This window comes from Cydia pomonella, chromosome 15, assembly GCF_033807575.1.
Source record: "Cydia pomonella isolate Wapato2018A chromosome 15, ilCydPomo1, whole genome shotgun sequence".
NCBI lineage: Eukaryota > Metazoa > Arthropoda > Insecta > Lepidoptera > Tortricidae > Cydia > Cydia pomonella.
In genome coordinates, this window is record NC_084717.1 from 18,815,648 (window position 1) to 18,840,073 (window position 24,426).

At 36.5% G+C, this 24,426-nt stretch overlaps 1 protein-coding gene across 1 annotated transcript; it reads left to right on the plus strand.

Annotated features, from left to right (window-relative positions):
• The first annotated feature begins 1,824 nt into the window (after positions 1-1,824).
• LOC133525547 (uncharacterized) lies at positions 1,825-10,744 on the plus strand. The gene is made up of 4 exons (XM_061861837.1): positions 1,825-2,102; positions 3,870-4,031; positions 7,109-7,298; positions 9,963-10,744. The coding sequence occupies exons 1-4, from the start codon at positions 2,016-2,018 to the stop codon at positions 10,298-10,300; spliced, it is 777 nt and encodes a 258-aa protein (XP_061717821.1). The 5' UTR covers positions 1,825-2,015; the 3' UTR covers positions 10,301-10,744.
• Positions 10,745-24,426: the final 13,682 nt, after the last annotated feature.

Sequence of the window (24,426 nt, forward strand, 5' to 3'; positions counted from 1 at the left end):
TAGCTTTCCGATACTTTACTTGGATATTGTAAAACAGTGTTGATCTAACATAGAATCACTTGCTTCGCTCGTGATTCAATTATAGAATCTTTCGCTTACTCGGGACTCAAAAACACGAGATATAAAATAACTTTGCTGTCGTGTGACACATACAACTTTTCGCCTCAGTAGTGAGAACATATTAAAGGTTAAAAAAATTCAACATCAAGTAAAGTTTTTATTCCTGTATTCATGGCCTTCAGTAATATTAAGCTACTTTGTCTCACTCCCTGGAGTGACGAAAGTAGGCTTGTTCGAGCTGCTGAGGTGAAAACTCATTTATACCTATTTGGTTCATATGAATAATTTGTGACACGGTTTAAAAAAGCTATAGCTCCCGAGGGAATAATACATGGCTTTGTCCTTCAGTATACCTGCATGAAATAAGATCTTTTTCGAGCAAGTGTGATGAAAACACATAAATTCTAAAAATTACAAAATTTACACGATCAAAATAACTTGGGTTAAAAATACTTATTTCATCATCCACTCATCATATTAAAAGGATAGGATAGGTTATAAGGATAGTATTTTTAATATGATGAATATGATGAGAGGATGATGAAATAAGTATGGTCCTTACCAACGTTGATAATTTTATTTTGACAACTGTCCCCCCAATTTACTACATTGTGCCAGGTTCTCCCTAATCGCAATCGAGAATGCTTCGAGGGCTGGATGATTATTTGGCTAGCCCCAATTTGTCATATACGAGTACAATGAACTTATATTGCTGGACCCATGAGGCGATTAAATTAAAAAATTGTATCCGTTGGTCTAGTCATGTTCTTGTATAGTAGGTACGTTACCTATTGAAAAAAAAAACCCATTAGATCAGGCAACGAATGCTCAAAAATGGGTATAGAGGAAAATGCTCAGAACACAATTTTGGAATTCGTAACTTTGGTTGGACTAGTTAGGAGATGAACATATCAAAAGTCCCCGGCCCTAGCCCTTGAGCCGGGGGGAGAGGGGGGGTTTGAAGATCCTATTTTTCGGTTTTTTGATTATATCTCGGAAACTATGCGTCTTAGCGTCACGATTAATACTTACACAAATAGAAAGCTGATTAAAATTGCTACAAGTTTGATCTGTCAATTTTTTCGATATCTCGAATAGTATCGAATGAAAAACGAGGTGTCTTTTTTTCAAAATTTGTAAAAAAAAGGCGAAACCTGGAATATTTAATGCTGCAGCGATCGACATCAAAAACAAAGTGATTTGATGTCGATCACTGTATCTTGGTTGACGTGATCTGGTCCTGGCAGAATATCAGTGCCTCTCCCATAGGGTGAAGCGTAATACTGAGCCAGAACCCTTTTGTTTTGCTGCGACGCACACAACATTGCCTTTATGTATGGAACAGTATTATTTAAATGTATTTTTTTTTCTCTTTCTACTTCTATTTTGTATAAATGTGTATTTCTCTCGTATAATTTTGTATCATCTGTTTTTTTTTTGTCATTTTATTAATTGTATTTCCTGTGTGTATTGTGGCAAACAAATAAACGGATTATCTATCTATCTATCTATCATTTGTTTTGATATTTTAGATTTAGTTAATGGAAAACGTTTTCTTCCGAAATGGAATTTCATAGAAAAAGGACTGTTATTTTTTGCTAGGATCGCAAAGCTATTCTTCCCTCTTGAGTTCACCCTTTTTTTTTCTTTATATTTTGTGTAATTAAAAAAAAATAGAGCTAATTCCAGAAAGCGATTACAAATAAATAAATAAAATGCTCATTATAGTACAGAACGTTATCAATAATGACGCCGCCTACACAGTGGACTTCGATAATTAAGTGACATTTGCAAAACAATAACAGATAAAACATTCATTTGAGACTACACTACGCTACGAAGTCGCGGTTTGCTGCGACTTATAATAATATTATAAAAAAAAAAATTAGGTACAAATACATAATCAAAGAATAAAAGAGTCTTAAAGTTTGTAAAGTTAAATTAAAGTGTGTAAAATGCGCGGAGAGGCACCACAGTTTAAAAGATGTTGTTTCTGCGTTCCTTTAAGGAGGGGATTGATTGGATGGGGATATTGTAAGCTGGTAAGTACTTAATTGTTAACCATGGGTTGAAAGGTGTCCATTTCTGACGAGATATTTTGTTCGAGTCACAAACGGGTGTTTTCATCTGCGATTTACGATTTATTTGTTAAACAAAAGATACCTACATATGACAAGTTAGTTTATGGAAATGTTTATATCATGTACAAAAATATGTAATAAAAAATAATCGAAATAAAAAATAAAGTTTAACTCTTCGTTTAAACGCCAAAATATTTCACTTTACTTACCCTTGGTGAATAATCTATTAGAATCAGACCATGATAAGTTAGCAGCGATTTTAATACATAGGCCAGACGGTGCACGTGACAAGTAAACGTTATAATTACATAGAAGTATGACGTGAAAGTGACCCGCGTGAAATCATCTTTTCATACAAACGTAGACCTCATTTTCCCCTCTGGATATTAACATTATTGAAAATATTTTGACACAATTTGTTGTATATCAACCACATCAATTTTTAATTATTATAGGAGTTACAAGGATTTAAAATTTTGGAAATGAAATCCGTTTTTCGCTTGTAATTTTTATAATAATACAAAGATCGAAAAGACACAAACGTATGGGGCATAGCTATGGTTAATATACATCAAATTATGTAAAAATATTTTACAAAATGTCAATATTCAGAGAGGAAAATGGGGACTACGTTTGTATGGAGAATCGGCCGTCCTCTTTTTTCTTAAATTAACGCGTGCACCATCTGGGCTATCAAAATCGCTGCTAACTTATCTTGGATTCTCTATCACACAATTCTCTAATTCATCTCTCATACTTTTGAAATCTGTAGTTTTTAGGGTTCCGTAGCCAAATGGCAAAAAACGGAACCCTTATAGATTCGTCATTTCCGTCTGTCCGTCCGATTATTTTATGTATAAAACGAGATGGAAGTGATAAGTTTCGACCTTGGAATATTTAAAAACTGGAGACGCCTTACAAGAGCTTACCCTCTGTCGAAAAGCTCGGCCAATGGTCATATGTATTGCATGGACTGACGTTTATCTGACATGACTATTTATACGTTACGTAAAAATAGCCATACATTTGACGTGCCCCTCACCCGCTAAAATCGTCGAAAGTTACAGTAAAGGCGTCTCCAGTTTTTAAATCCTCCAAGGTTTCGACGATCTAATCTAAAATTTTGTTTTGAATTTGTGAGATTTTTATTCTGATATTGAACTCCTGATTCTGTTAATGACGATCCTTTTACAATAATTTAACAATAAAAAATACCTCAAGATAAGAACTACAAGTTTATGCTTGGTTATATTTTATATAAGGAATAATTGCATGATTTCTATAGTAATCTAAACTGTATTTTTTTTCTTATTTAATGCATGTTAATTATAAGATGTACTGTTTTGAAAAGATGTGTCCCGCCGAGTTTCTTGCCGGTCCATATTGGGATACCCTCCTCCAATTGAGGGGGGATTTAAATCTTCTCGGGTCAGAGGTGTAAGGTTAGAGCCGGTGTAGCTTTATTTGACATTCATAAGCGCATTGTAACATGCCTACTCGAATAATAAACTATCTTTATCTTATCTTTAATTCTGTTTTTTCTTTCTTTGAAAAGAAGCAGTATGATTTCAGGTGAAAGTCTATCTTTACAAGTACTGTACATGCAGTTTACATGTACGGTCAGATGCAGGGAGAGGTGACCCCCTCTGTAAAGACTGATTGTATGCAGGGAGGTCTCTGCAACTGATTGTACTTGCATATTTCTAACGGTTTATTTCCCTTTTTCAGGTCCTCAACGTGTTAACGTTCGCATACATAATACTGATATGCTCTTTGATTGCGCGCCTCAGTGTTTTGCGGTTTAAGGACTTCGCAATCATTACTGTCATTTTTGCGACTGTGATCACAGACACTTGTTTTAATATTGTCCTCGTCGTTGCCGGCCATCGGGTGAGTCTTTTGTCTATATTTTTGTAAATTAGACCCTATTACCAGTGATCGGAACTATGGGAGTAAAACTTTAACAAAACTTATCAAGCGGACGTAAAAAGAGTGCTTATAGCCTTAAACATATTCGAATATCTAATGTAAATATTTTTATGGCTGTAAGTACTATACTATCCCTATGGACATGAATATTTTTAGGGCTGTATGCACTATTTTATGTCCGCTTAACAAGTTTTGTTAAAGTTTTACTCCCATAGTTCCGATCACTGCCTATTACTTTAATGATATGAATAGACAGATAACTAAAATAATATTAAATAGTCAAATTAAAGCTAAACGGCTAACGCTAAACCGGGCTAGGGCGGGGCCGGAGCTTTCGGCGCTTCGTTTTCTATGGAAAGCACCACGTGATCACCGATCAGCCGTCATAGAAAATGACGTGTCGGACGCCTCGGCCCGGGCACGGGTGGGTCTAGCGTGAATCATTCTTAAGAGAAAAGAGGACGATCGATTCTCCATACAAAGTAGTCCTCATTTTCCTCCCTGGATTATGGGAAATATTTTTACAGAATTTTATGTATTTTAGTCATAGCTATGCCCGACTGTTTGATTTTTTTCGTTTTTTAAATTATTATAAAAGTTAGGAGAGAAAAACAGGTTTCATACAAATTTTTAAATGTCCCTAACTCTTATAATTTTGAAAATTTAAAAAAAATATCAAATATCATAAAAACATATGTATGATAAAAACAGATCAAATTGTGTAAAAATATTTTTAATAATGTTAATATCCACACCGGAAAATGGGGACTACGTTTGTATGGAAAGGTGGTTAGGTCGTCCCCTTTCGACTTAATAAGCTCAATAAAAGCTTGTGCACATCGGACGCGTGTGTGCACGTGCAGTTGAGCGTTGTAATATACAGATCCTTATGAGAAACGGTACACCGCTTGCGTAACATGTGCGTGCATGGCTCCAACATAATAGCGCACGCACACATTCACGTCTCCACACACGCAGTTGGTCTGCATCAGTGCAGGCAAAGCTATCTTTTAAAAAGCTATATTACATTTTGAAACTTGATCGTTGTCCATCCGTGGTCAAAGTAGCAGTACCCTCACCCTGAGTTTTACGCGGCCCTAAACGTTAGCATATGGAAGGTTGAGGGTAAGGAATGGAATCTCCATTATATATCAAAAAGTGTCATCAAAAAACCTTAAACCTTAAATACCTAGAAAATAAAATCAAATCATAGACAGCGCACTTCACTCCGTCAACCGCCTACGTTCATAGCGTTAGTGTTACGTTCCTACCATAGCGCTCTGGAGAGATTTTGAACTAATATTTTTAGCTGACAACTGGACACTTTTGTATCAGTTCTGCCTATGGGGATTGCATTCCTTAGAGGTAAGGAATACCTTCCATACGTTAGCGATTGCGGCTACTCAAAATCTCAGTAAGGAGGGAGATACATTGTGAATTAGTTTACTCAGTTGCTAGAGAATATGTCAGTGTGAAACTCGTGGTAAGGAAGGTCAGCTAAAGAAAGAGTTTTACAATCAATTAAAAGACCTGTAAACTATCTAAAATGGACATCAACTTTTAATTTCGAATTGACCTAAGCGTTTTGTTGGAGTTACGTCAGAGAGGCAATGAGGAAAAAGATATGCTACGCCGACTCCAAGTGATGGGAAAAAGGGCAGGGGAATGATGAATTATTTTTATTAATTTATTGTGATTATATGAATTTTACAAATTCAAATCCGCAATGTAGGCTTCATCAGGTGGATAACTACAACCATAAATAAGCAACAGGCGTCAGGTCATTACACACAAATAATAAAGCTACAGGTTTTCAAGCCATTTAAAAAAGACCGCCCTGAATCGCGTTCGATCCAAAAGTTGCTATTACACTTGCAGCGTTTCCACGCTGTACAACGAAATCATTTGCACCAAATACGATACGGAGCGTGTATCATAAGCCCCTATCCGGCGACCAACAGGCTATTTCGAACGTACCTACACTCTAAACTGACATAGGAATGATATTTGAATAATATTATTTAGTTATCGTACTCGCCCGCGTAAATATATGTACGGACTTGTCGGACGAGCGAAATGCATGATAACTAGATACAGTAAGTATCTTACTCCGTTGGCTCAGCGAACCAAAATGAGACTTGGCCTCCGACACGAAGAAGAATAAATTGTCCTTAGAATATTTATTTCTTTATTTACCTATTATTCAAATATTATTCTGATGTCAGTGTGGGTATAAATAAATAAATAAATATTATAGGGACATTCTTACACAAATTGACTAAGTCCCACGGTAAGCCAAGAAGGCTTGTGTTGTGGGTACTCAGACAACGATATATATATACAAATACTTCAATACATATAAAACATCCATGACTCAAGAACAAATATCTGTGCTCATCACACAAACAAATGTCCTTACCGGGATTCGAACCCAGGACCATCGGCTTCATAGGCAGGATCACTACCCACTAGGCTAGACCGGTCGTCAAAACCTCGTGTCGGTATGTACTGATGTCCTTACATTAGTTAGATGTCATTCTGATATTACTCGTAGTGTACGTTCGAATCGGCCTGCAAGTTCCTTTAATTTAATGTTATATCGATTAAAAATAACATGATAATTACGTACTTATGATTCAATTACAGTTATCTTTTGGACCCGGGTACGTCCTTAAACTACGTCCATAAGAGAGGTATGGGCATTGTGAATGTCATCTCGCTTTGTGTGGTAGGGCACAGCACAGCCAGTGGATGTCATTCCAGTTCTAGAGCAGAGCCCAACTGGGCAAGTACCTCCACCTTACAGAAAACAGCAGCCAAATACCACTAGACCCTACTCATAGTGTTGTGTTCCTGCCGGTGAGTAAGCTTGCCAGAGCTCAACGAGGGGGGGAGGGGGTTAGGGTCGGCAACGCGCATGTAACTCCTCTGGAGTTGCAGGCGTACATAGGCTACGGAGACTGCTTACCATCAGGTGGGCCGTATGCTTGTTTGCCACCGACGTAGTATTAAAAAAAAATTATCTCTCTTGGTTTCAGAAAAGCGTCAAGTTGCTACGAGTATCATATATCTACAACCTGGTGTCTCTGGGTCTGGTGGTGCTGGCTCATTGTTTCAAAATCTACACAAACCTATACTATATCTATAAGATGACACAATATATAGGATTCCACATGTTCTTCATTGTTGATCTTATGGTCAGCGCGGCTCTTGCGTTTGGTGTCATTTGTAAGTATAGATGGCGTTATTTATAATATAAAGCCCGTCACAGACGGAGCGATATTATAGGTTGGACCCGGGTATGTCCTTAAACTACGTCCAAAAGAGAGGTATGGGCACTGTGAATGTCATCTCGCTTAGTGTGGTAGTGCACAGCACAGAGGATGTCATTCCAGATCTAGAGCAGAGCCCAACTGGGGAAGTACCTCTACCTTGTAAGGTGTTTTTTTTCTGTAGAAAACCGCAGCCAAATAACACTAGACCCTACTAACCTGCCGGTGAGTAAGGTTGTCAGAGCTCAACGAGGGTGCGGGGTGTTAGGGTCGTCAACGCGCGTGTAACTCCTCTGGAGTTGCAGGCGTCCATAGCCTACGGTAACTGCTTACCATCAGATGGACTGTATGCTTGTTTGCCACCGACGTAGTATAAGAAAAAAGGTACGACAAGTTAGCTTATAGCCAAGTATCTTATGATATATTTTACGCAATATTTGACAGAGTCCACCCACGAAGCAATAATATATATTTTGGTACCTATCTCACGAAATATTGTATCAAACGCATCTTAAGATACCTGGCGAAATTTTAACCACCGTTCATACTCTACGTAATCACTTTATAGGTCATACTGCAGTGGCAGCATGGTTCCATTTTTAGGGTTCCGTAGCCAAATGGCAAAAAACGGAACCCTTATAGATTCGTCATGTCCGTCTGTCTGTCCGATTCTGTCACAGCCACTTTTTATCGCTTGTCACTACCTATATGCCCGTCACTGTCGCGCTTACAGACTTATTAGAACGTGACAGGCATGGTGACAAATGATAAAGAGCCGACCATATTAGCTCTACTGAACAACTTTTACTATGGGATATGATGGGATAATAAAAATTGTTCAGTATGACCTATAAAGTCACAACGCAGAGTATGAACGATCGTTAAAATTTCACGCTGTATAGCTCGGTATATTTTGGGTATATTTCATCTCTCTCACAGTGTAGGTGCTAGACAGACAGCGATATATATTTTGGTAATATCGACGTGTTGTCGTATATCGTCGTTGACGATGGGCAGACGACATAATAAAAGTAGCGGGGCTCTGCTGGCCACAAATAGCTCAGGACAGAGAAAAATGGAAATCTTTAGAGGAGGCCTTCACCTTCACCTAAGAGGAGGGGTTCGTGCAACAACCAAAAAAAAAAACACATAATATGTAATTCATTTTACCTTTTTTCAAATTAATTTTAGTTTTTTCTCACCTTAAAAATGTAATTGTTCTTTGCATTAAATAAAAGGCTTTTTATTTTGTTTATTTAATATCGACGTGTTTGGTGCTTAGCATACTATATCTGTCGGCATCTGTTAGTATCTTGCGGTAAATCCCGACCATAAATATAATATATAATTATTGTTAAGAGGGCGCTTTTATTCTCATGTAGGGTAACGGCGCCAGTCATGGGACATTTAAGAGCAAATTTGTAGCGTGACATTTCCCTGATACATGATAAAATTCTACTGCTTAGCGTGTTAAAAAATGAATGTCCTATCCGTCTTCTATATTTCAGGCGTATTATACAAAAGGTACTGCAATTCGTTTCTACATAATCAACAAATTAAAACTATGTTTATTATCTCCAGTCATGGACCACAAAGGTCCAGTGATGGAACCCCGATAATGGAAAGGAACCAGTGATGGGTCCGCTATAATGGGACATGAGTACATGAGAATAGGGAATCCCTCTCTCTCTCTCTCTGGAGTAACAACATAATGTGTCGTATATAGCTAATCTCATGGTAAATTCAATTAACAAAACTCATTCTAATTTACACGAAGTAAATATTATTATTATTTAAAATACGTACTCACCTCTCTTAGCGGAGTTGTTAAGAATTCTTACTGATTATTTTTTCAGTTCCACGACAACTTTTGGCTTAGCGCCAATTTCTTAAGAAAAAAACACATTCAACGAAACATCAAAGTTAAGAAGCTCCATGACTCTTGTTTATGGTAAAATGTTGCGAGTGCTTATAAATTAGTTTTAGTTACTTATTTTACAAAATTTGTGGTTTCATGTCCCATTACCGGTTCCTGTTCCATTAAAGGGGTATCTTCTATTTAGGGTGACAGTTGAGTTTGGTACGAACAATTTAGTTCCAATGAAATTCCGCAAGATGGCGCGTGATCATATATTACTTGGTCAGGCTTTATACAAGTATATACTACTTATCGCTCGTCTTAAACCTTTGCCAAATCTAACACACCATGATAATCTTTTGTCCCTATTTTTCATTTTGACATTTCTGTTTGTTAGAAAGAGACAAAATTTGACGTATGTTTGTAAGAGGTTGCTAAGTTTTATGACTAAGATGGATGAGTCAAACTCAAAACTCTGTTCACGTCTTTCCTGTAGACAAACCCAAAAGTTAAGGGCTATTAAGAACTCGCCGAACTCCTGTGGACAGCATAGTTAACAGCGTGTGGGCATATAGGTAATGATTTTATCATATTTATCCAAATAAAATGAGTACCGTTTCAGGTGGATCAGGGTTAAATAAGAAAATTAACCTTATAGCCCTTAACGTTTGGATATGCCTACAGGAAAGACGTGAACATGGTTTTGAGACTACTTTGCAATGAAATATAAAAACATATTGACATAATTTTCTTCAATTTCAGTTGTACAAGTATACATGATATTATTGATACGCAGCGAGACGATAAAACTGCAGAACCAGTCGTTAGAAATACAGTTCTCGAATCATTTAGCTGGCGAGCCGCAGTGCACGCTGCACAATGCGTCAGAACAGTGCACGGAGAAGAAACAAGTAGTGAAGAACTGTTGCCCGGACAAGCAGGGCCTGCAGAACTGTTGCACGGAAGAGAAACAAGTAGTACAGAACTGTTGCCCAGACAAGCAGGCCTTCCAGAACTGTTGCACGGAAGAGAAAGAAGTTGTGCAGAAATGTTGCACGGATAAGAATCAATTCGGGGATAACTGTTGCACGGATGAATAATAGATTAAGAGTGTTAGACCGGTGAGCTCCATCTTAGGCCCTGTCTTCACTTTCCATCAGGTGTGACTACAGGTAGAGCCAATCGCCGATCAGTTTTTTAATTAAAAAAAAGACTAATAAAAAATTAGGCGACACGACTGTTGAATATAAATAAGACGTCTTAAAATAATAATAAGTAATTAAAAGTTGGTCTCGCAATTAGGCTACTTGTCTATGTATAGTTTTTTCAAGGATCCTTCCATGTTTTTAAACATAATTAAAAGGAACGTATCATTAATATAAGATTACAATTTATTATAAAAGCAAATGATACATACGTTTAAAAGCTCAAGAAATTAAATGCAGGTAATTTTAAATAATACATAATGAATTATGACAATTAGAAAATTATTAGCGACTAAATCAATAGTATAGTTTTTTTAAGAACACGAATAAATAACATATATAAATGTTTGTTTTCAATATTTTAGTGCTCGATTTCAAAAACAATCGAATTATTAACAATTCAACCAAAAATCTTAATAAACGAATCTGCAATTTTTTTGCCCACTTCCTTAGCTTTTGCTTCAATAACATCGAAGTGTTCGCCAAATTTTTGAATTCCCATTTCGACGTAATTCTTGACACCTTCGCTCGCAGGAATGTTCTGAGTAAGAGCCGTCAGCGGAGAATATACCCTTCCTTTCGAGTATGGTCCTTCTATGCAGCCATTGGCACATTCACAGCAGGCCATATTACACGGGCCTTTTCCACAGCACAATGTCTTCTCCACAAAAGATCCATCAGCACATACTGGTCGGTCTATTCCATCCGGGTGAAAATAAGCAGGGCAGCATTTTTTGGTGAAAATGTCCAAATTAGCTTCTGCAACACACACAATGATGAAAAAAATGTAGAAGTATTTCATGTTGCCGTTTTTGACAGTTTTGCTTGGAAAGTTTGTTTGAATACTAGCTTGATTTATGGCAATGAAAGGCCAACTAATAGTATCAAACAGAAAGTGAGCCCATTTATATAGGAGGAGAAGAGTCATCATTTACGTAAATAGATTCATATATGGTGTTGTTTATTTGACAAATGATTCAACGGGAATTGTAACCACAAATTTAAAGTTCATAATCGGTCTGTTATAATTTCATTAAAAACAATTGACGTAAGTAGGTACGAAGGAGTGTACAGGTTTTTAAAGGGTGAGTAAGGTTGTCAGAGCTCAACGAGGGTGCGGGGTGTTAGGGTCGTCAACGCGCATGTAACACATCTGGAGTTGCAGGCGTCCATAGACTGCGGTGACTGCTTACCATCAGGCGGGCCGTATGCTTGTTTGCCACCGTCGTGGTATAAAAAAAAAACGAAAGCTAATGTTAAGATTCAAGTGTAGCACCGGGATTTTTGAAAAATAAAGAAGGGGCTGTCCATTAATCACGTCATACAAAGTAACGGGGGAAGAGGATCTGAAAAAAGTCAGCAATGATCACCATGAGGGGGATCACCACTAAGGACATATCCCGTGTATTTTTTTCTTAAACTGAGCCAAGCCTAAAAGTGTAAAGCCATTTTTTACTTAAAGATCCCCAGCAAGTTCGGTTCTCCATCCAAACGTAGTTACGCTCTCATTATAAAACGACTAGTTAGGTTGCTCTGAAACTATATAAACTAATTACAGGAGATTTACCTCACCACTTAGATGGTTGGCAGTCCTCAACTGTGCGTTTTTCCAGGAACTTTCTGCCTCGCACAGCTAAACTGTGGAATGAACTGTCGCCTGCGGTATTTCCGGACCGATACGACCTTCAAACCTTCAAGAAAAGAGCCTACTCCCATCTTAAAGGCCGGCAACGCACTTACAACCCCTCTGCTGTTGCAGGTGTCCATTGGCGGCGGTAATCGCTTACCATCAGGTGATCCGTCTGCTAGTTTGCCTCCTCTACCATAAAAAAAAAATGTGCAAACTTTCATTACAATCTAATACGTAGTTTTAAAATGATAACGAAACTCCGTTTGTATGGGAAGGTGCAATTCGGCCAAGCTTGCTGTGGACTCTTAACGTTAACGATAAATTTGTTGCGTTACGTAACAAATTTTAATTTTAATTTTTTAATTTTAATGTTTTAATTTTTAATTTTAGTTTTATTTAATTTTGTTGCGTTAGTTGTTTTTAGGCTCTAAACGCTCTGTTTTTATAATTTTACATGGGTGCTACTAGAGCTATGATAGCTATCCCAAAACGAGTTTAGGACGATTAGGTGTATGGATATGGACTAAGTATGGATAGCAAATAACTACCTACAAACCTAGAGTTTGATCTAGCTAAGTTGGCAGCGATTTCGATAGCCCAGACGATGCAAGTGTTATCTTAAACGTCAAACTTCTATGAAATTATGACCTTTAAATAACACTTCCATATTCTAGGCTACCAAAATCGCTGCCAAATTAGCTTGGTCTAACTCTACCGGTATCTTTCATCTTATTGACATTTGACTTGAAGCGGGAATATTTACATGGGCATTTGGGAATATTCCGGAATAAACAAATGATGCGTGAATAAGGAACAGGAAGAAGTAAGTAAGAAAACTACAAACCCGTACGTCTTTTATCCAATATTTACAATTACTTATCTCGAGCACCCAGTCAAAAGACTCAAACAGAAAACTAAAATGGTTCCAACCCAACAGTTTTTTCGGAAAGGCACAGCACGGCTCGGTAACCTCGACATCACTAAAGACGCCTTGGCAGTCTTCGGGTTACTTCCGCAGCGTAAAGCGTATCTAAAGACGACGAAGCAGTCTTCGCCAAGCTTCGGCACTTTGGCAGTCTTTAGGTTGCTTCGGCAGTCTTCAGGTTGTTTCGGCAGTCTTCAGGTTGTTTCGGAGCCTGAGGCGTACCTAAAGGCGCTGGGGTAATCTTCGGGAAGCTTCGGCAGTCTTGTCTTGTCTTTTGTAGCGTAAGGCGTCCTAAAAGACACCGAAGTAGTGTGAGTTGTGCCGTGTCTTGCCGTTAGTGTGTGTGAAGTACTTACTTAAATAGTAAAAGTAGAGAGATGAGGCATAAATTAATAGCGGTTATATGGGAGATAAAATGAATGAATGAATGAATGAAATTTTATCCAGAAAATTATTTCCATATACATTATACATTTACACATAATTACATTACATAAAGAATTAAATTAAAATCAAATTAAATAACATCTTAAAATTTAAATAACGATATATTATATTAAATTGCTCGGTTATAACTATTTATTGTAATATGGTGCTGTATAGGTGATAATCTTAACTACATTTTTTTACTAAATTAAACTTGTCTAAAACAATAAAAATTATAAAATTATATATAAACTTGAACATATAAAAAAAAAAGTTAGTCACCGGGCGAGATTCGAACCCGTATCACTCGTTTAGCAGTCCGCGTCTTAACCCGCTGGACCAGACGGACAGTGGCCGGCAACACGAAATAAGCTACCATATTCTGCGTCGAAAGAAAAACGCATGAAAACTCGAATACACGCGTTTTCCCAAACATAAGACTAATCTAGATAGATTGTATACCCCCAAAAACCCCCATATACCAAATTTCAGCGAAATCGTTAGAGCCGTTTCCGAGATCACAGAAATATAATTATATACATATATATATATATATATATATATATATATATATATATATATATATATATATACAAGAATTGCTCGTTTAAAGGTATAAGATTAAAATTCAAATAATGGCCTGCGTCCCGGGTCACCCTGAGCCCATCACGATAGGCTTGTGGTAGCCCCTCCAGCGCTCGTGCAGCGGGCTGGCGTCCCACTCTCTCACCGCCGACAGTAGCGTGTTGGAGGAGCCGTATATTGCCTTTCTGGCGGTGGCGCTTCTCGCGCGCAGCAGCGCGTCCCAGCTCGGCGCGCGCCCTTCCGCGAACATGGCGCTCGCGCTGCACCAGCGCGGCAGGCGGAACAGCGCCCGCCACGCGTTGTTGTACTGCACACGCAAGTCTCTGACCGCTGCGCAGGTGTAGTCAGACCATAGCTCCACTGTATAGACGCTTGTACAAAAACTGAGGAACAGCTGCCTTTTTACGCTGTCGCTACATTTGGCGAATCTTCTAGCCAACATATTCGCGCGTACCGCAGTGGCTCGCCTTTGCCTTTCTACGTCCTCCTGATCTTTTAAACTAGACAATAGAATATGGCCAAGATATTTAACTTCCTGTACTCTACGCAATAGAACCCCATCAAGTAGTAGCGGAGGTATGTGTATGGGCATATGTGCCGCCTCCATAAGCATAAACTCAGACTTGTCAGGATTGTATCTCATATTGTGCTGGCCTGGTGTGCTAAGCGCCTTACGAGGAAAATTGATATTTAGCTCAAGGGTAAATACGCCTAAAATCTTATTTCCTGCAATGATTTTCGTCATTCAGGATAAATTCAATAAATACCCATTGAATCATGTGGCAGAGAGATAAATTGAGAATCCGAAACCACACAAATGACTAGGGAAAATGACGACAGTTGATACTTTTATTATAATCATAATATATTTATAATTTAATTTTTTGGCGAAATATTTTATAAGGTTTAAGGTGGTGGTTATTGAGAACCATCGAACGTAGAAAAGGAAACATGTTGGGGCACATGTTATGACACGATTAATTCATCAAGACTAAAGCTTGAACACAGTAAAATGTGGGTACAAGCACAGATCATATAATACTAGTACAGATACCCAATCCCATACTAAAAACGCGCACCGTCCTAAGTATCCAATACCTGTAGGCTATTTTTTAGTTCACAGTAACGAACTAGATGGCGCACGGAGCTAATAAAACTCTCACAACTAACATGCGTTGAAATGGCGTCGAAATACCTCTCTTGCGACATTTGTTGTAGCTTTCACGCACTAAACCTAGAGGTCACATATATTGTTAAGGTCAATTATTACTAGATGGCGTTTCAGATATCGATGACGAAATTAAAATTTATTTACAAATTAAGTCAATTTACAATTATGATGTCAATTATAATTTTATGTTACTTTTTTTGTACTATAAATACTAGTTTGATTTGGTACTTTAAGACATCAAAGTTTCGTTACAAATCACAAGTCGTGTTCTTATCGCTTACCTTGCTTCGGCGCGACGAGCATTCGAGTAAACCAGCGTAACTATGACTTTTAGATACACAATAACGCATAATCAAAGAGGACTCTTATACTGGTTTGAAGGTATCTAGTACCTGGCGCTTCACGTTAGGCAAAAAGAACACGGCATTAAGCGGTATGATTTGTTTTAATAACTCTTGGCGCTAAGCGTTGCATTGGTTGCTCGTCACGTGGCCTTGAGAGGCCCAAGGTTGCGCTTATACAAATGATTTAAAACGTTCGTCAAAATCGAAAGTAAAAAATATGTGCATATTCAATAAAAAAATATATTGGTACCTACCTAGAGATATATTAGGCAGTATTGTCTTAGATTTATTATAATATAAAAAAGAGCATGTATACAGGAAAGGAATGAGTATTTTTAAGGATAATCAATTGCTAATTTTGTGTTAAAAAATAAAGGCCACCACTTACAAAAAATAGGTACTTACCTAAATATGGAAGTGTCTCGTTAGACAGTTTACGCACTTGCGATTTCCGTATGTGGCTATAGCGTGATAAGTGCTTAAGAGGAAAGGGGACGGCCGGTCCTCCATACAAACGTAGTCCCCATTTTCCTCTCTGGATGTTGACATTTAGGAAAATATTTTTAAGTAATTTGATGTATATTAAACATACCTTGTCTTTTGACTTTTTTCGATTTGTCTATTATTATAAAAATTAGGAGCGAAAAATAGAATTCAGATTTCATACAAATTTTTTAATGCTTTTTAACTCCTATCGAAAAAAATCAAACGTAGAGGCATACTTGTGGTTGATATACAACCGATTGTGTCAAAATATTTTTAATAATGTTAATATCTAGAGAGAAAAATGTGGACTATATTTGTATGAAAAGGTGATTTCGCGTGCGTCCTCCACTTTCTTCTTAAGAGGGAAGTGTACCACGTGATTGTCCATACAAAAAGAGAAAACGTTTTTCCATGATTTAGTTGTAGGTTATTAACACAATGACAAACTAGATTCATAGGTTTCCTATTTTAAATGTGCATAATAAAAAAAAATTTTTTTTTTCAAAAAGCGAAACTTATAAACCTCTCTCTGATCTCGGAAACGGCTCTAACGATTTCGCTGAAATTTGGTATATGGGGGATTTTGGGGGTATACAATCTATCTAGATTAGTCTTATGTTTGGGAAAACGCGTGTTTTCGAGTTTTCATGCGTTTTTCTTTCGACGCAGAATATGGTCGCTTATTTCGTGTTGCCAGCCACTGTCCGTTTGGTCCAGCGGGTTAAGACGCGGACTGTTGAACGAGTGTTACGGGTTCGAATCTCGCCCGGTGATTAACTTTTGTTTTTTTTATATGTTCAAGTTTACATATAATTTTTTAATTTTTATTGTTTAAGACAAGTTTGATTTAGTAAAAAAATGACCTATGTAATAAGAGAAATTGACAATAGATGGCGTTACTCTGTGACAAGTGCTGTAAGGTTAAAATCGATTGTAAATAATAATAATTGTCAGTTCACATTTTACTTTTTAAGTTTATGTAGATTATCACCTATACACCGCCATATTACAATAAATAGTTATAACCGAGCAAAGCTCGGTCGCCCATGTACTATATCATAATATGAGCTAGAATGTTTAAAAAGGAGTACGGATTTTTACAGATATTTCTTAAAGACTTTATTCAAATATGGGTCGCTTGAAAAATACTAGGTTTCTACGTACCGTACCTTCCCATCGTTTCATTATCTGATTTGTGCACTGCCTAGACGACAAGAGAGACGATTAGCGCAACTCGCGCTATTGAACACTGTGCGAGTTGTGCGGATGAACGAGCTTGATTCTGAACGGGTGTTGCTTTGCGTGTTTAACATTCTAACATTGCAATGAAAAAAGCGTGTAACGTTTTTTTTCCATAATTTTAAATTAATAAATAAAATAATTTTATTTCGTATTAATTTAATTTAATTTTTTTTACCACCAAAGTGTGTTTTGTAGCTTATTCAGTACGGCTACCATGAGTTGGCATTTGACGTTTACGCTAGCGACTGCTTGAACTTGATCGCAGTTTATCTCGCTCGCATTAAAGTAGGTATTGGTGCGATCGAGTTCACGCAGTCTGTGGCGTAAAAGTCAAATGTCAACTCATGGTAGCCATACTTGTCCTATCATGTAAATATTTTTTTATATTTTTTGATATATGATATAAACAGATTATTCAACATGTAAAAAAAAACATCAAATTAAAGTCACTGGAGCGCGTCAGCGGGTAGTCAGTCGCGCACCATGTATCCGAAAAAAAGAAAAAAAGAGGAGGGGAAATAATAAGGGTAGGTATGTTAATTTACATGCTCAAGGTGGTTTTCAATATGAAAGAGAGTAGCAGGGTCACAAAGTTACAAAAAAAAACGTGACCTATTTACTCGAGCGCGGTCGGTCTTTTTTGTTTTTTTTTTTTTTGTAAATGTAATGAAGATTTCTTATTAGAAAACAATCAACTTGTAACGTTCGAGTTCATTATTTTCAACTGACCGAAAAATATACGGGAATACCCTCAATACCTCTTTAACTCCATTAAATAAATAAAAATCTTTTTTATTGTTCAAATTCTTGCCAATCAATTCAAACTATTAAAAGTTAACTGCATGTTAAAAATTTACATTGTCGTACAAAAGGCAGTTATACAATGCAAAAGGCAATTATATTATAATTTTCCGTATGAATATACAACGTAAGCAAAATAATAGATTTATAGATAATGTTTTTTGACGTAAGTCGCAAGTATTAAGACGATTGTCGGCCCAATGCCCTTGAGCGTCGGGGCCTCGGAGCGAAGCTAAGCGCTCTGTCCCCGCGACAATCTCATGTCTCATGACGATCGCACGCAACGGCGTTCAAAGAATAAGATGCAGTGCAGAGGCGCGCGGGTGGCGCTATACTCGTATTTGAGTATCATCTTTTGCAGACGTTTTGTTGTTTGATACGAGTAGATCATGCATTTGGTGAAGGTACCGTAGTAACCTCGCAGTAGGACACGCATACAAAATACACCATACACCACGAATTATTTATGATTTTGTGGCACACTTCATATATCCGTATCGAGTGTGGTTTAATAAAAATAATAGTTTTTGGTTTCTATGAAAAAGACACGCAAATCAAAGTTGTAATTTTAAGATTTTTTCATTGAAATTGAGTTTTACGTGCATTTTTATGCTAATCTATGAATTTCAGACGATTAAACATGAAACGGCGCCCGGGGCATGTTACACCGATACTAACTTTTCATATTAAATTGGTGGCTTAGGCCGGTATAAAGCCGTTTGAGTAAATGTCCTGTTCATATCTCGACGACAAAAGCGATTGTCAGCCTTATAACTTACATTATTAGTTTCCAAAATAAAATTAATTTCGTAGAGTAGAGTATAATTTCGGAATTGCACCACGTTCGGAAGCATTCGAAACTAAGGTACATAACAGTGATTTTTTTATTTCTTATTGCGCAAATAAATATTTATGTTGCCGAGCGCCGATTTTATACTCTTTTTTTTTTACAATCCTAGAAAAAACTAACCACGTTTTAATAGGTAGTTTATTAATCCTAAAAAATTTATGGTTTCTGAATTTAATCGATTAATTATTTTTAAATTTAAAAAGAAACAACTATCTATATACAACGTAAATAGATAGCCTATGTTAATCAATTAATTATATTTTTTTAGGAATCGAAATTTATTACAAAACTCAAAATTCGAATACCTATATGTCCGCGCATGTTAGAAAACACTTATTATACATATATTTAAAAAAGCTTTCTCAAACAACTGGAAATAGTGTCATTACGTTCATAACAATAAGCTGCGAAACACCATGTTTCGCGCGCTAAAGCGAGTCACAACCCTGCTTTCTGCAGTTATTTATTCTTTGGCCGCAATTACTCCGACATTATAGCACTTGGGAAATGCACAAGCATTCATAGTGCAAGGAAGGCACGGAGCGACAAGTGATACAGCCTCCTCGTCTAAAAGCTAGCACACGACTGACGTTCACGTCTTTTTCGTGCTGCATACGCACGAAATGTCAAAAAATTATCGATTTCTTAAAAAAATATTAACTGATTAGCAAAAGCTGTGTTGTATTCGCAGAACCTGTTAAAAAATATTTTTTTAGTTTAAAAATAATTTAATCGATTAATTTAGTAGAAATGAGCAAAGTTACCCGCAAAATTGTCCGTGTCTTTTTGTATGTGTATTTTTTTTGCCGTGAAACTATAAATGTTACGATAAAAGTCAAATGATGCTATTGTTGTACATAAAATGAATATTCATATATATCTTTTCCACAATTTTTTGTTAACCCATTTAGAAGAAACAGCCTCTAGACTAGAAAGCGTTTTTCGACGAAAACGGCGCGTAGCGCCTTAATAAGGTTATGTCCTTCGCGCCACCGTGCACCGCTAATAATACCTAGTTGTATGGTAGTATGCTTACGCACACAGATGCACCTCGGTGGCCTTCAGGGGCTGCGTAAGGTTCGCCTACTCCTCTATGGTTCCTCCGATACGAACAATATGAAATCGAAAATGAGCCCATATTAAATTAAAAACAAATGCGAACCTACAAATATAATACGTCATATTGTCAATCTAAATTTGCAAACGCACACTGGTAAATAATAAATAATAATAAATAAATATTATAGGACATTATTACACAAATTGACTAAGTCCCACAGTAAGCTCAATAAGGCTTGTGTTGAGGGTACTTAGACAACAATATATATAATACATATATAAATATCTATAAATACTTAAATACATAGAAAACACCCATGACTGGAACAAATATCCATGCTCATCACACAAATACATGCCCTTACCAGGATTTGAACCCGGGACCATCAGCTATCAGCCCACTAGGCCAAACCGGTCGTCATAAATAAATAAATATCAGTCTTCGTCTTTTGTTTGATATTTTGTCAGATGATGATAGTTTATAGAGTTAGAGCAGCTTATTTAGATGCACCAGGTTTCTATTTTATCACCAATATAGTTGAGAAAGATGCATAATGAAGCCCTGTGAATGTCAGCTGCCGCGAATGAAGCAGTTAAAAGTTTAACTCATTTAAGTTTAACATCAAATAAGACTAATTATTGCTCTAAGCCTGTAAATTTAAATGACCAAGATGACCATAAATGTCACAAATGACCGGTCATTTATCAAAAACGAGGGTCTCTAAAAGTGAATATTTATGTTGCCGAGCGCCGCTTGACGGACGCTTTGCAACCCTACTTGTGTTGTGACATTGCTTTCAATGCTTACATTTGACCAGTTGAAGCACTTTTTAGGGCCACAAAGTTTGTGTCTAGAGTCATACTGTGTCGATATGTACTTCAAAAAATGGGCTATGTGCGTTTTAAACCACGCATTATGGAGGGTTAAACCTTAATACGATTCTAAAAGACAAACGCAGCGAGCGCTTGTGCGGCATAGCGAAGCGAGGTCGAAGTATCGCTCGCTACCACTAGGTCGGCTACGATTGGCTCGCGCGCTCCGGCACGTCGACGGTCCAGCGCGCGTGGCTATAAATTTGGCGCCTTTTAAAATAGATTATACTATTATAATGCAAGCTATTCACAGAAATTTCTAACTTTCCTTCATATTTCCGTAACGCATATTAATTTTTAAGCAACTATCCTATTTTTCAAAATTTTTAGCTGTCTATTAACTTAAGAACTTAGAGGTATTGTCATGGATTTAATAACTTTAATTTAATGTCCACAAAACAAAAAGCTAATTTTAGTTTAACAAATTATCACATTTAAAAAATATAAATATTTGAAGCTTAAACTTTGCACTTTAATTCAATATTCAAAAACCATGTAATGATTAAGTAAATTTATCCTATTGTGAACTTTACCTCTTAGCGCTAAGGTTGCAAATTCCATGTGACTTCCATGACTATGAAGGGTACAGTTGTAACTGATGAGCAATTTTTTGTAACTGCATTAACTGTCACAATGGCTCAGCGGTAGATGCGTAGACTAGCGAGCGGGAGGTCCGAGTATCGAACCCCGGCGAGAATTAACTTTTCTCCTAACTTTATTTGGTTTTAAAAATAACTGGTTTATTTGGTTTTTCAATTAATCTGGGTCCGGGAATCCCACTTGTGAGAGATTATTTTTTTGTAATTAAAGTGCCCTACTATTTCACCAGAGCGTACCGACCGCTATGACCTTTTTGGATGGATGCACAACAGTGCACACACACTAGGTAGCCAAAGAAACCCCGTCAAACACCAGGCAAAATCCCTCATGGCGCCCACATAATTTTAATCTTGGTTTAATGAGGATAATAGATTAGGACCTGGGCGACCGAGCTTTGCTCGGTTATAACTATTTATTGTATTATGGTGGTGTATAGGTGATAATCTTAACTAATTTTTTTTACTAAATTAAACTTGTCTAAAACAATAAAAATTAAAAAATTATATATAAACTTGAACATATAAAAAAAAACAAAAGTTAGTCACCGGGCGAGATACGAACCCGTAACACACGTTTAGCAGTCCGTGTCTTAACCCGCTGGACCAGACGGACAGTGGCCGGCATCACGAAATTAGCGACCATATTCTGCGTCGAAAGAAAACCGCATGAAAACTCGAAAACACGCGTTTTTCCAAACTTAAGACTAATCTAGATAGATTGTATACCCCCAAAAACGTGAGAGTCAGAATCGCGGGTGTACCTAAATAAAATCAAATGAAAAGCATACCATATTTTTGTACCTAATTTGTACTATTTAGTACCTCGTTTAAAAAAAATTGTACCTCACGGTACGTAAAGTTATGATCAAAAAACAGGTCACCCGCCATCCTGACAGTCAGAATGGCGGGTGTACTTTATTACGCTATGTTCCCGTGGTTATTGATAAATTCTATAAAAGCCAAATTTTTGTACCTTTTTTGTACCTTCATATTCAATTATAATATGAGTCATTTTATTTGTGCTTTCCAAGTTTTACTCATTTTATATTTTGCTTGCTATTACAATTTTGCAGGCGTTATAATTTTTCAAGTTATCGATTTAATTTTTAAGAAAAAACGCTAAGGTACAATTATTTTTATTACGCCAGGATTTAGTACCTTTAATGTTTAATCTGTTAAGTTCAAATAACTCAGAAAATCATGTCTTAAAAATGATTTTTCTTAGGAAGATTTCTTTGAATTAGCGCCTAGCCTTTTTTAACGCTAAGGTACAATTATTTTTATTACGCCAGGATTTAGTACCTTTAATGTTTAATCTGTTAAGTTCTAATAGCTCAGAAAATCATGCCTTAAAAATGATTTTTCTTAGGAAGATTTCTTTGAATTAGCGCCTAGCCTTTTTTAACGCTAAGGTACAATTATTTTTATTACGCCAGGATTTAGTACCTTTAATGTTTAATCTGTTAAGTTCTAATAGCTCAGAAAATCATGTCTTAAAAATGATTTTTCTTAGGAAGATTTCTTTGAATTGGCGCCTAGCCTTTTTTAAGACATGATTTACTGAGTTATTTGAACTTAACAGATTAAACATTAAAGGTACTAAATCCTGGCGTAATAAAAATAATTGTACCTTAGCGTTTTTTCTTAAAAATGAAATCGATAATTTGAAAAATTATAACGCCTGCAAAATTGTAATAGCAAGCAAAATATAAAATGAGTAAAACTTGGAAACCAAAAATAAAATGACTCGTATTATAATTGAATATGAAGGTACAAAAAAGGTACAAAAATTTGGCTTTTATAGAATTTATCAATAACCACGGGAACATAGCGTAATAAAGTACACCCGCCATTCTGACTGTCAGGATGGCGGGTGACCTGTTTTTTGATCATAACTTTACGTACCGTGAGGTACAAATTTTTTTAAACGAGGTACTAAATAGTACAAATTAGGTACAAAAATATGGTATGCTTTTCATTTGATTTTATTTAGGTACACCCGCGATTCTGACTCTCACCCAAAAACCCCTATATACCAAATTTCAGCGAAATCGTTAGAGCCGTTTCCGAGATCACAGAAATATATATATACAAGAATTGCTCGTTTAAAGGTATAAGATAAAAAAAATATCACTTAGTATACTGAGAATTACATTATTTTACCTCCCTCGACAACACATAACAATCATTAATAAAAGAATATATATACCTAATTTATATCTGACGCTCGTTCTAACTTTTATATTACAAATATGCTTAAAAATATGTCCCATGCCATATAAGCATAACTTTTCCATCTTTAGAATTATCATAACTTTTAGGGCAAAACTCTGGTCCCACTATTGAGCTAAGAAGTTACGCAATGCGACGAAATTAAAAACACATTTTAAGATCCCTGACAACATAATCTATAATTTGGTCGGGTTATGTGTAGGTACCACAAACTATACTAAATTCACGGTGGGAATAAAAAAATGTCCTCACATTTCAACATTATGTGACAAGGACAAACAATAATAACGCTTTCTTTGCTACTCCTACTGAAAGATAAATAAGACTATCCCGTTCGGTCATTTCCCTCCACCGCTCATGGCTGATCCAGTTGAATACTCGATTCATGCGTAAAACGTACTAGAATCGTGGTGGCTCCATCTAGTGACGATATTCATTATTACTTCGACAGCTATATCCGTCGTGCGCTGTTGCCCATAACGTAGTCAGTCGCAAAACTCGCAAATCGCAATATAATTGTGGTATCAAATTTTGTAAATTAATGCATTGAATTCGTGTTGTTATTAATGTTTACATTTCATTTATAGTGTTTTTAATTTATGGCACGTTAAATATCTCTTAATATGAAGGATAACAATTTCGTAATGGCTGATTGTGACATTTGGCGCCATCTATTGGTATCGATTTAGAAATAATTATAACTAGTTCGAGATGGGAGGGCATGGTACAAGTAAATGCTTATATATTTTTATTTATACAATATGGAACCTTCTTAGTATTATAAATAAAAACTATTTG

Bases quoted from the DNA above. Each gene is read 5' to 3' on its own strand.
- LOC133525547 (XM_061861837.1), top strand. From the start codon at position 2,016: ATGCGCGGAGAGGCACCACAGTTTAAAAGATGTTGTTTCTGCGTTCCT. The intron at 2,103-3,869 runs GTAAGTACTTAA...TCCCTTTTTCAG, and splicing joins GATGGGGATATTGTAAGCTG to GTCCTCAACGTGTTAACGTT. The intron at 4,032-7,108 runs GTGAGTCTTTTG...TCTTGGTTTCAG, and splicing joins TCGTCGTTGCCGGCCATCGG to AAAAGCGTCAAGTTGCTACG.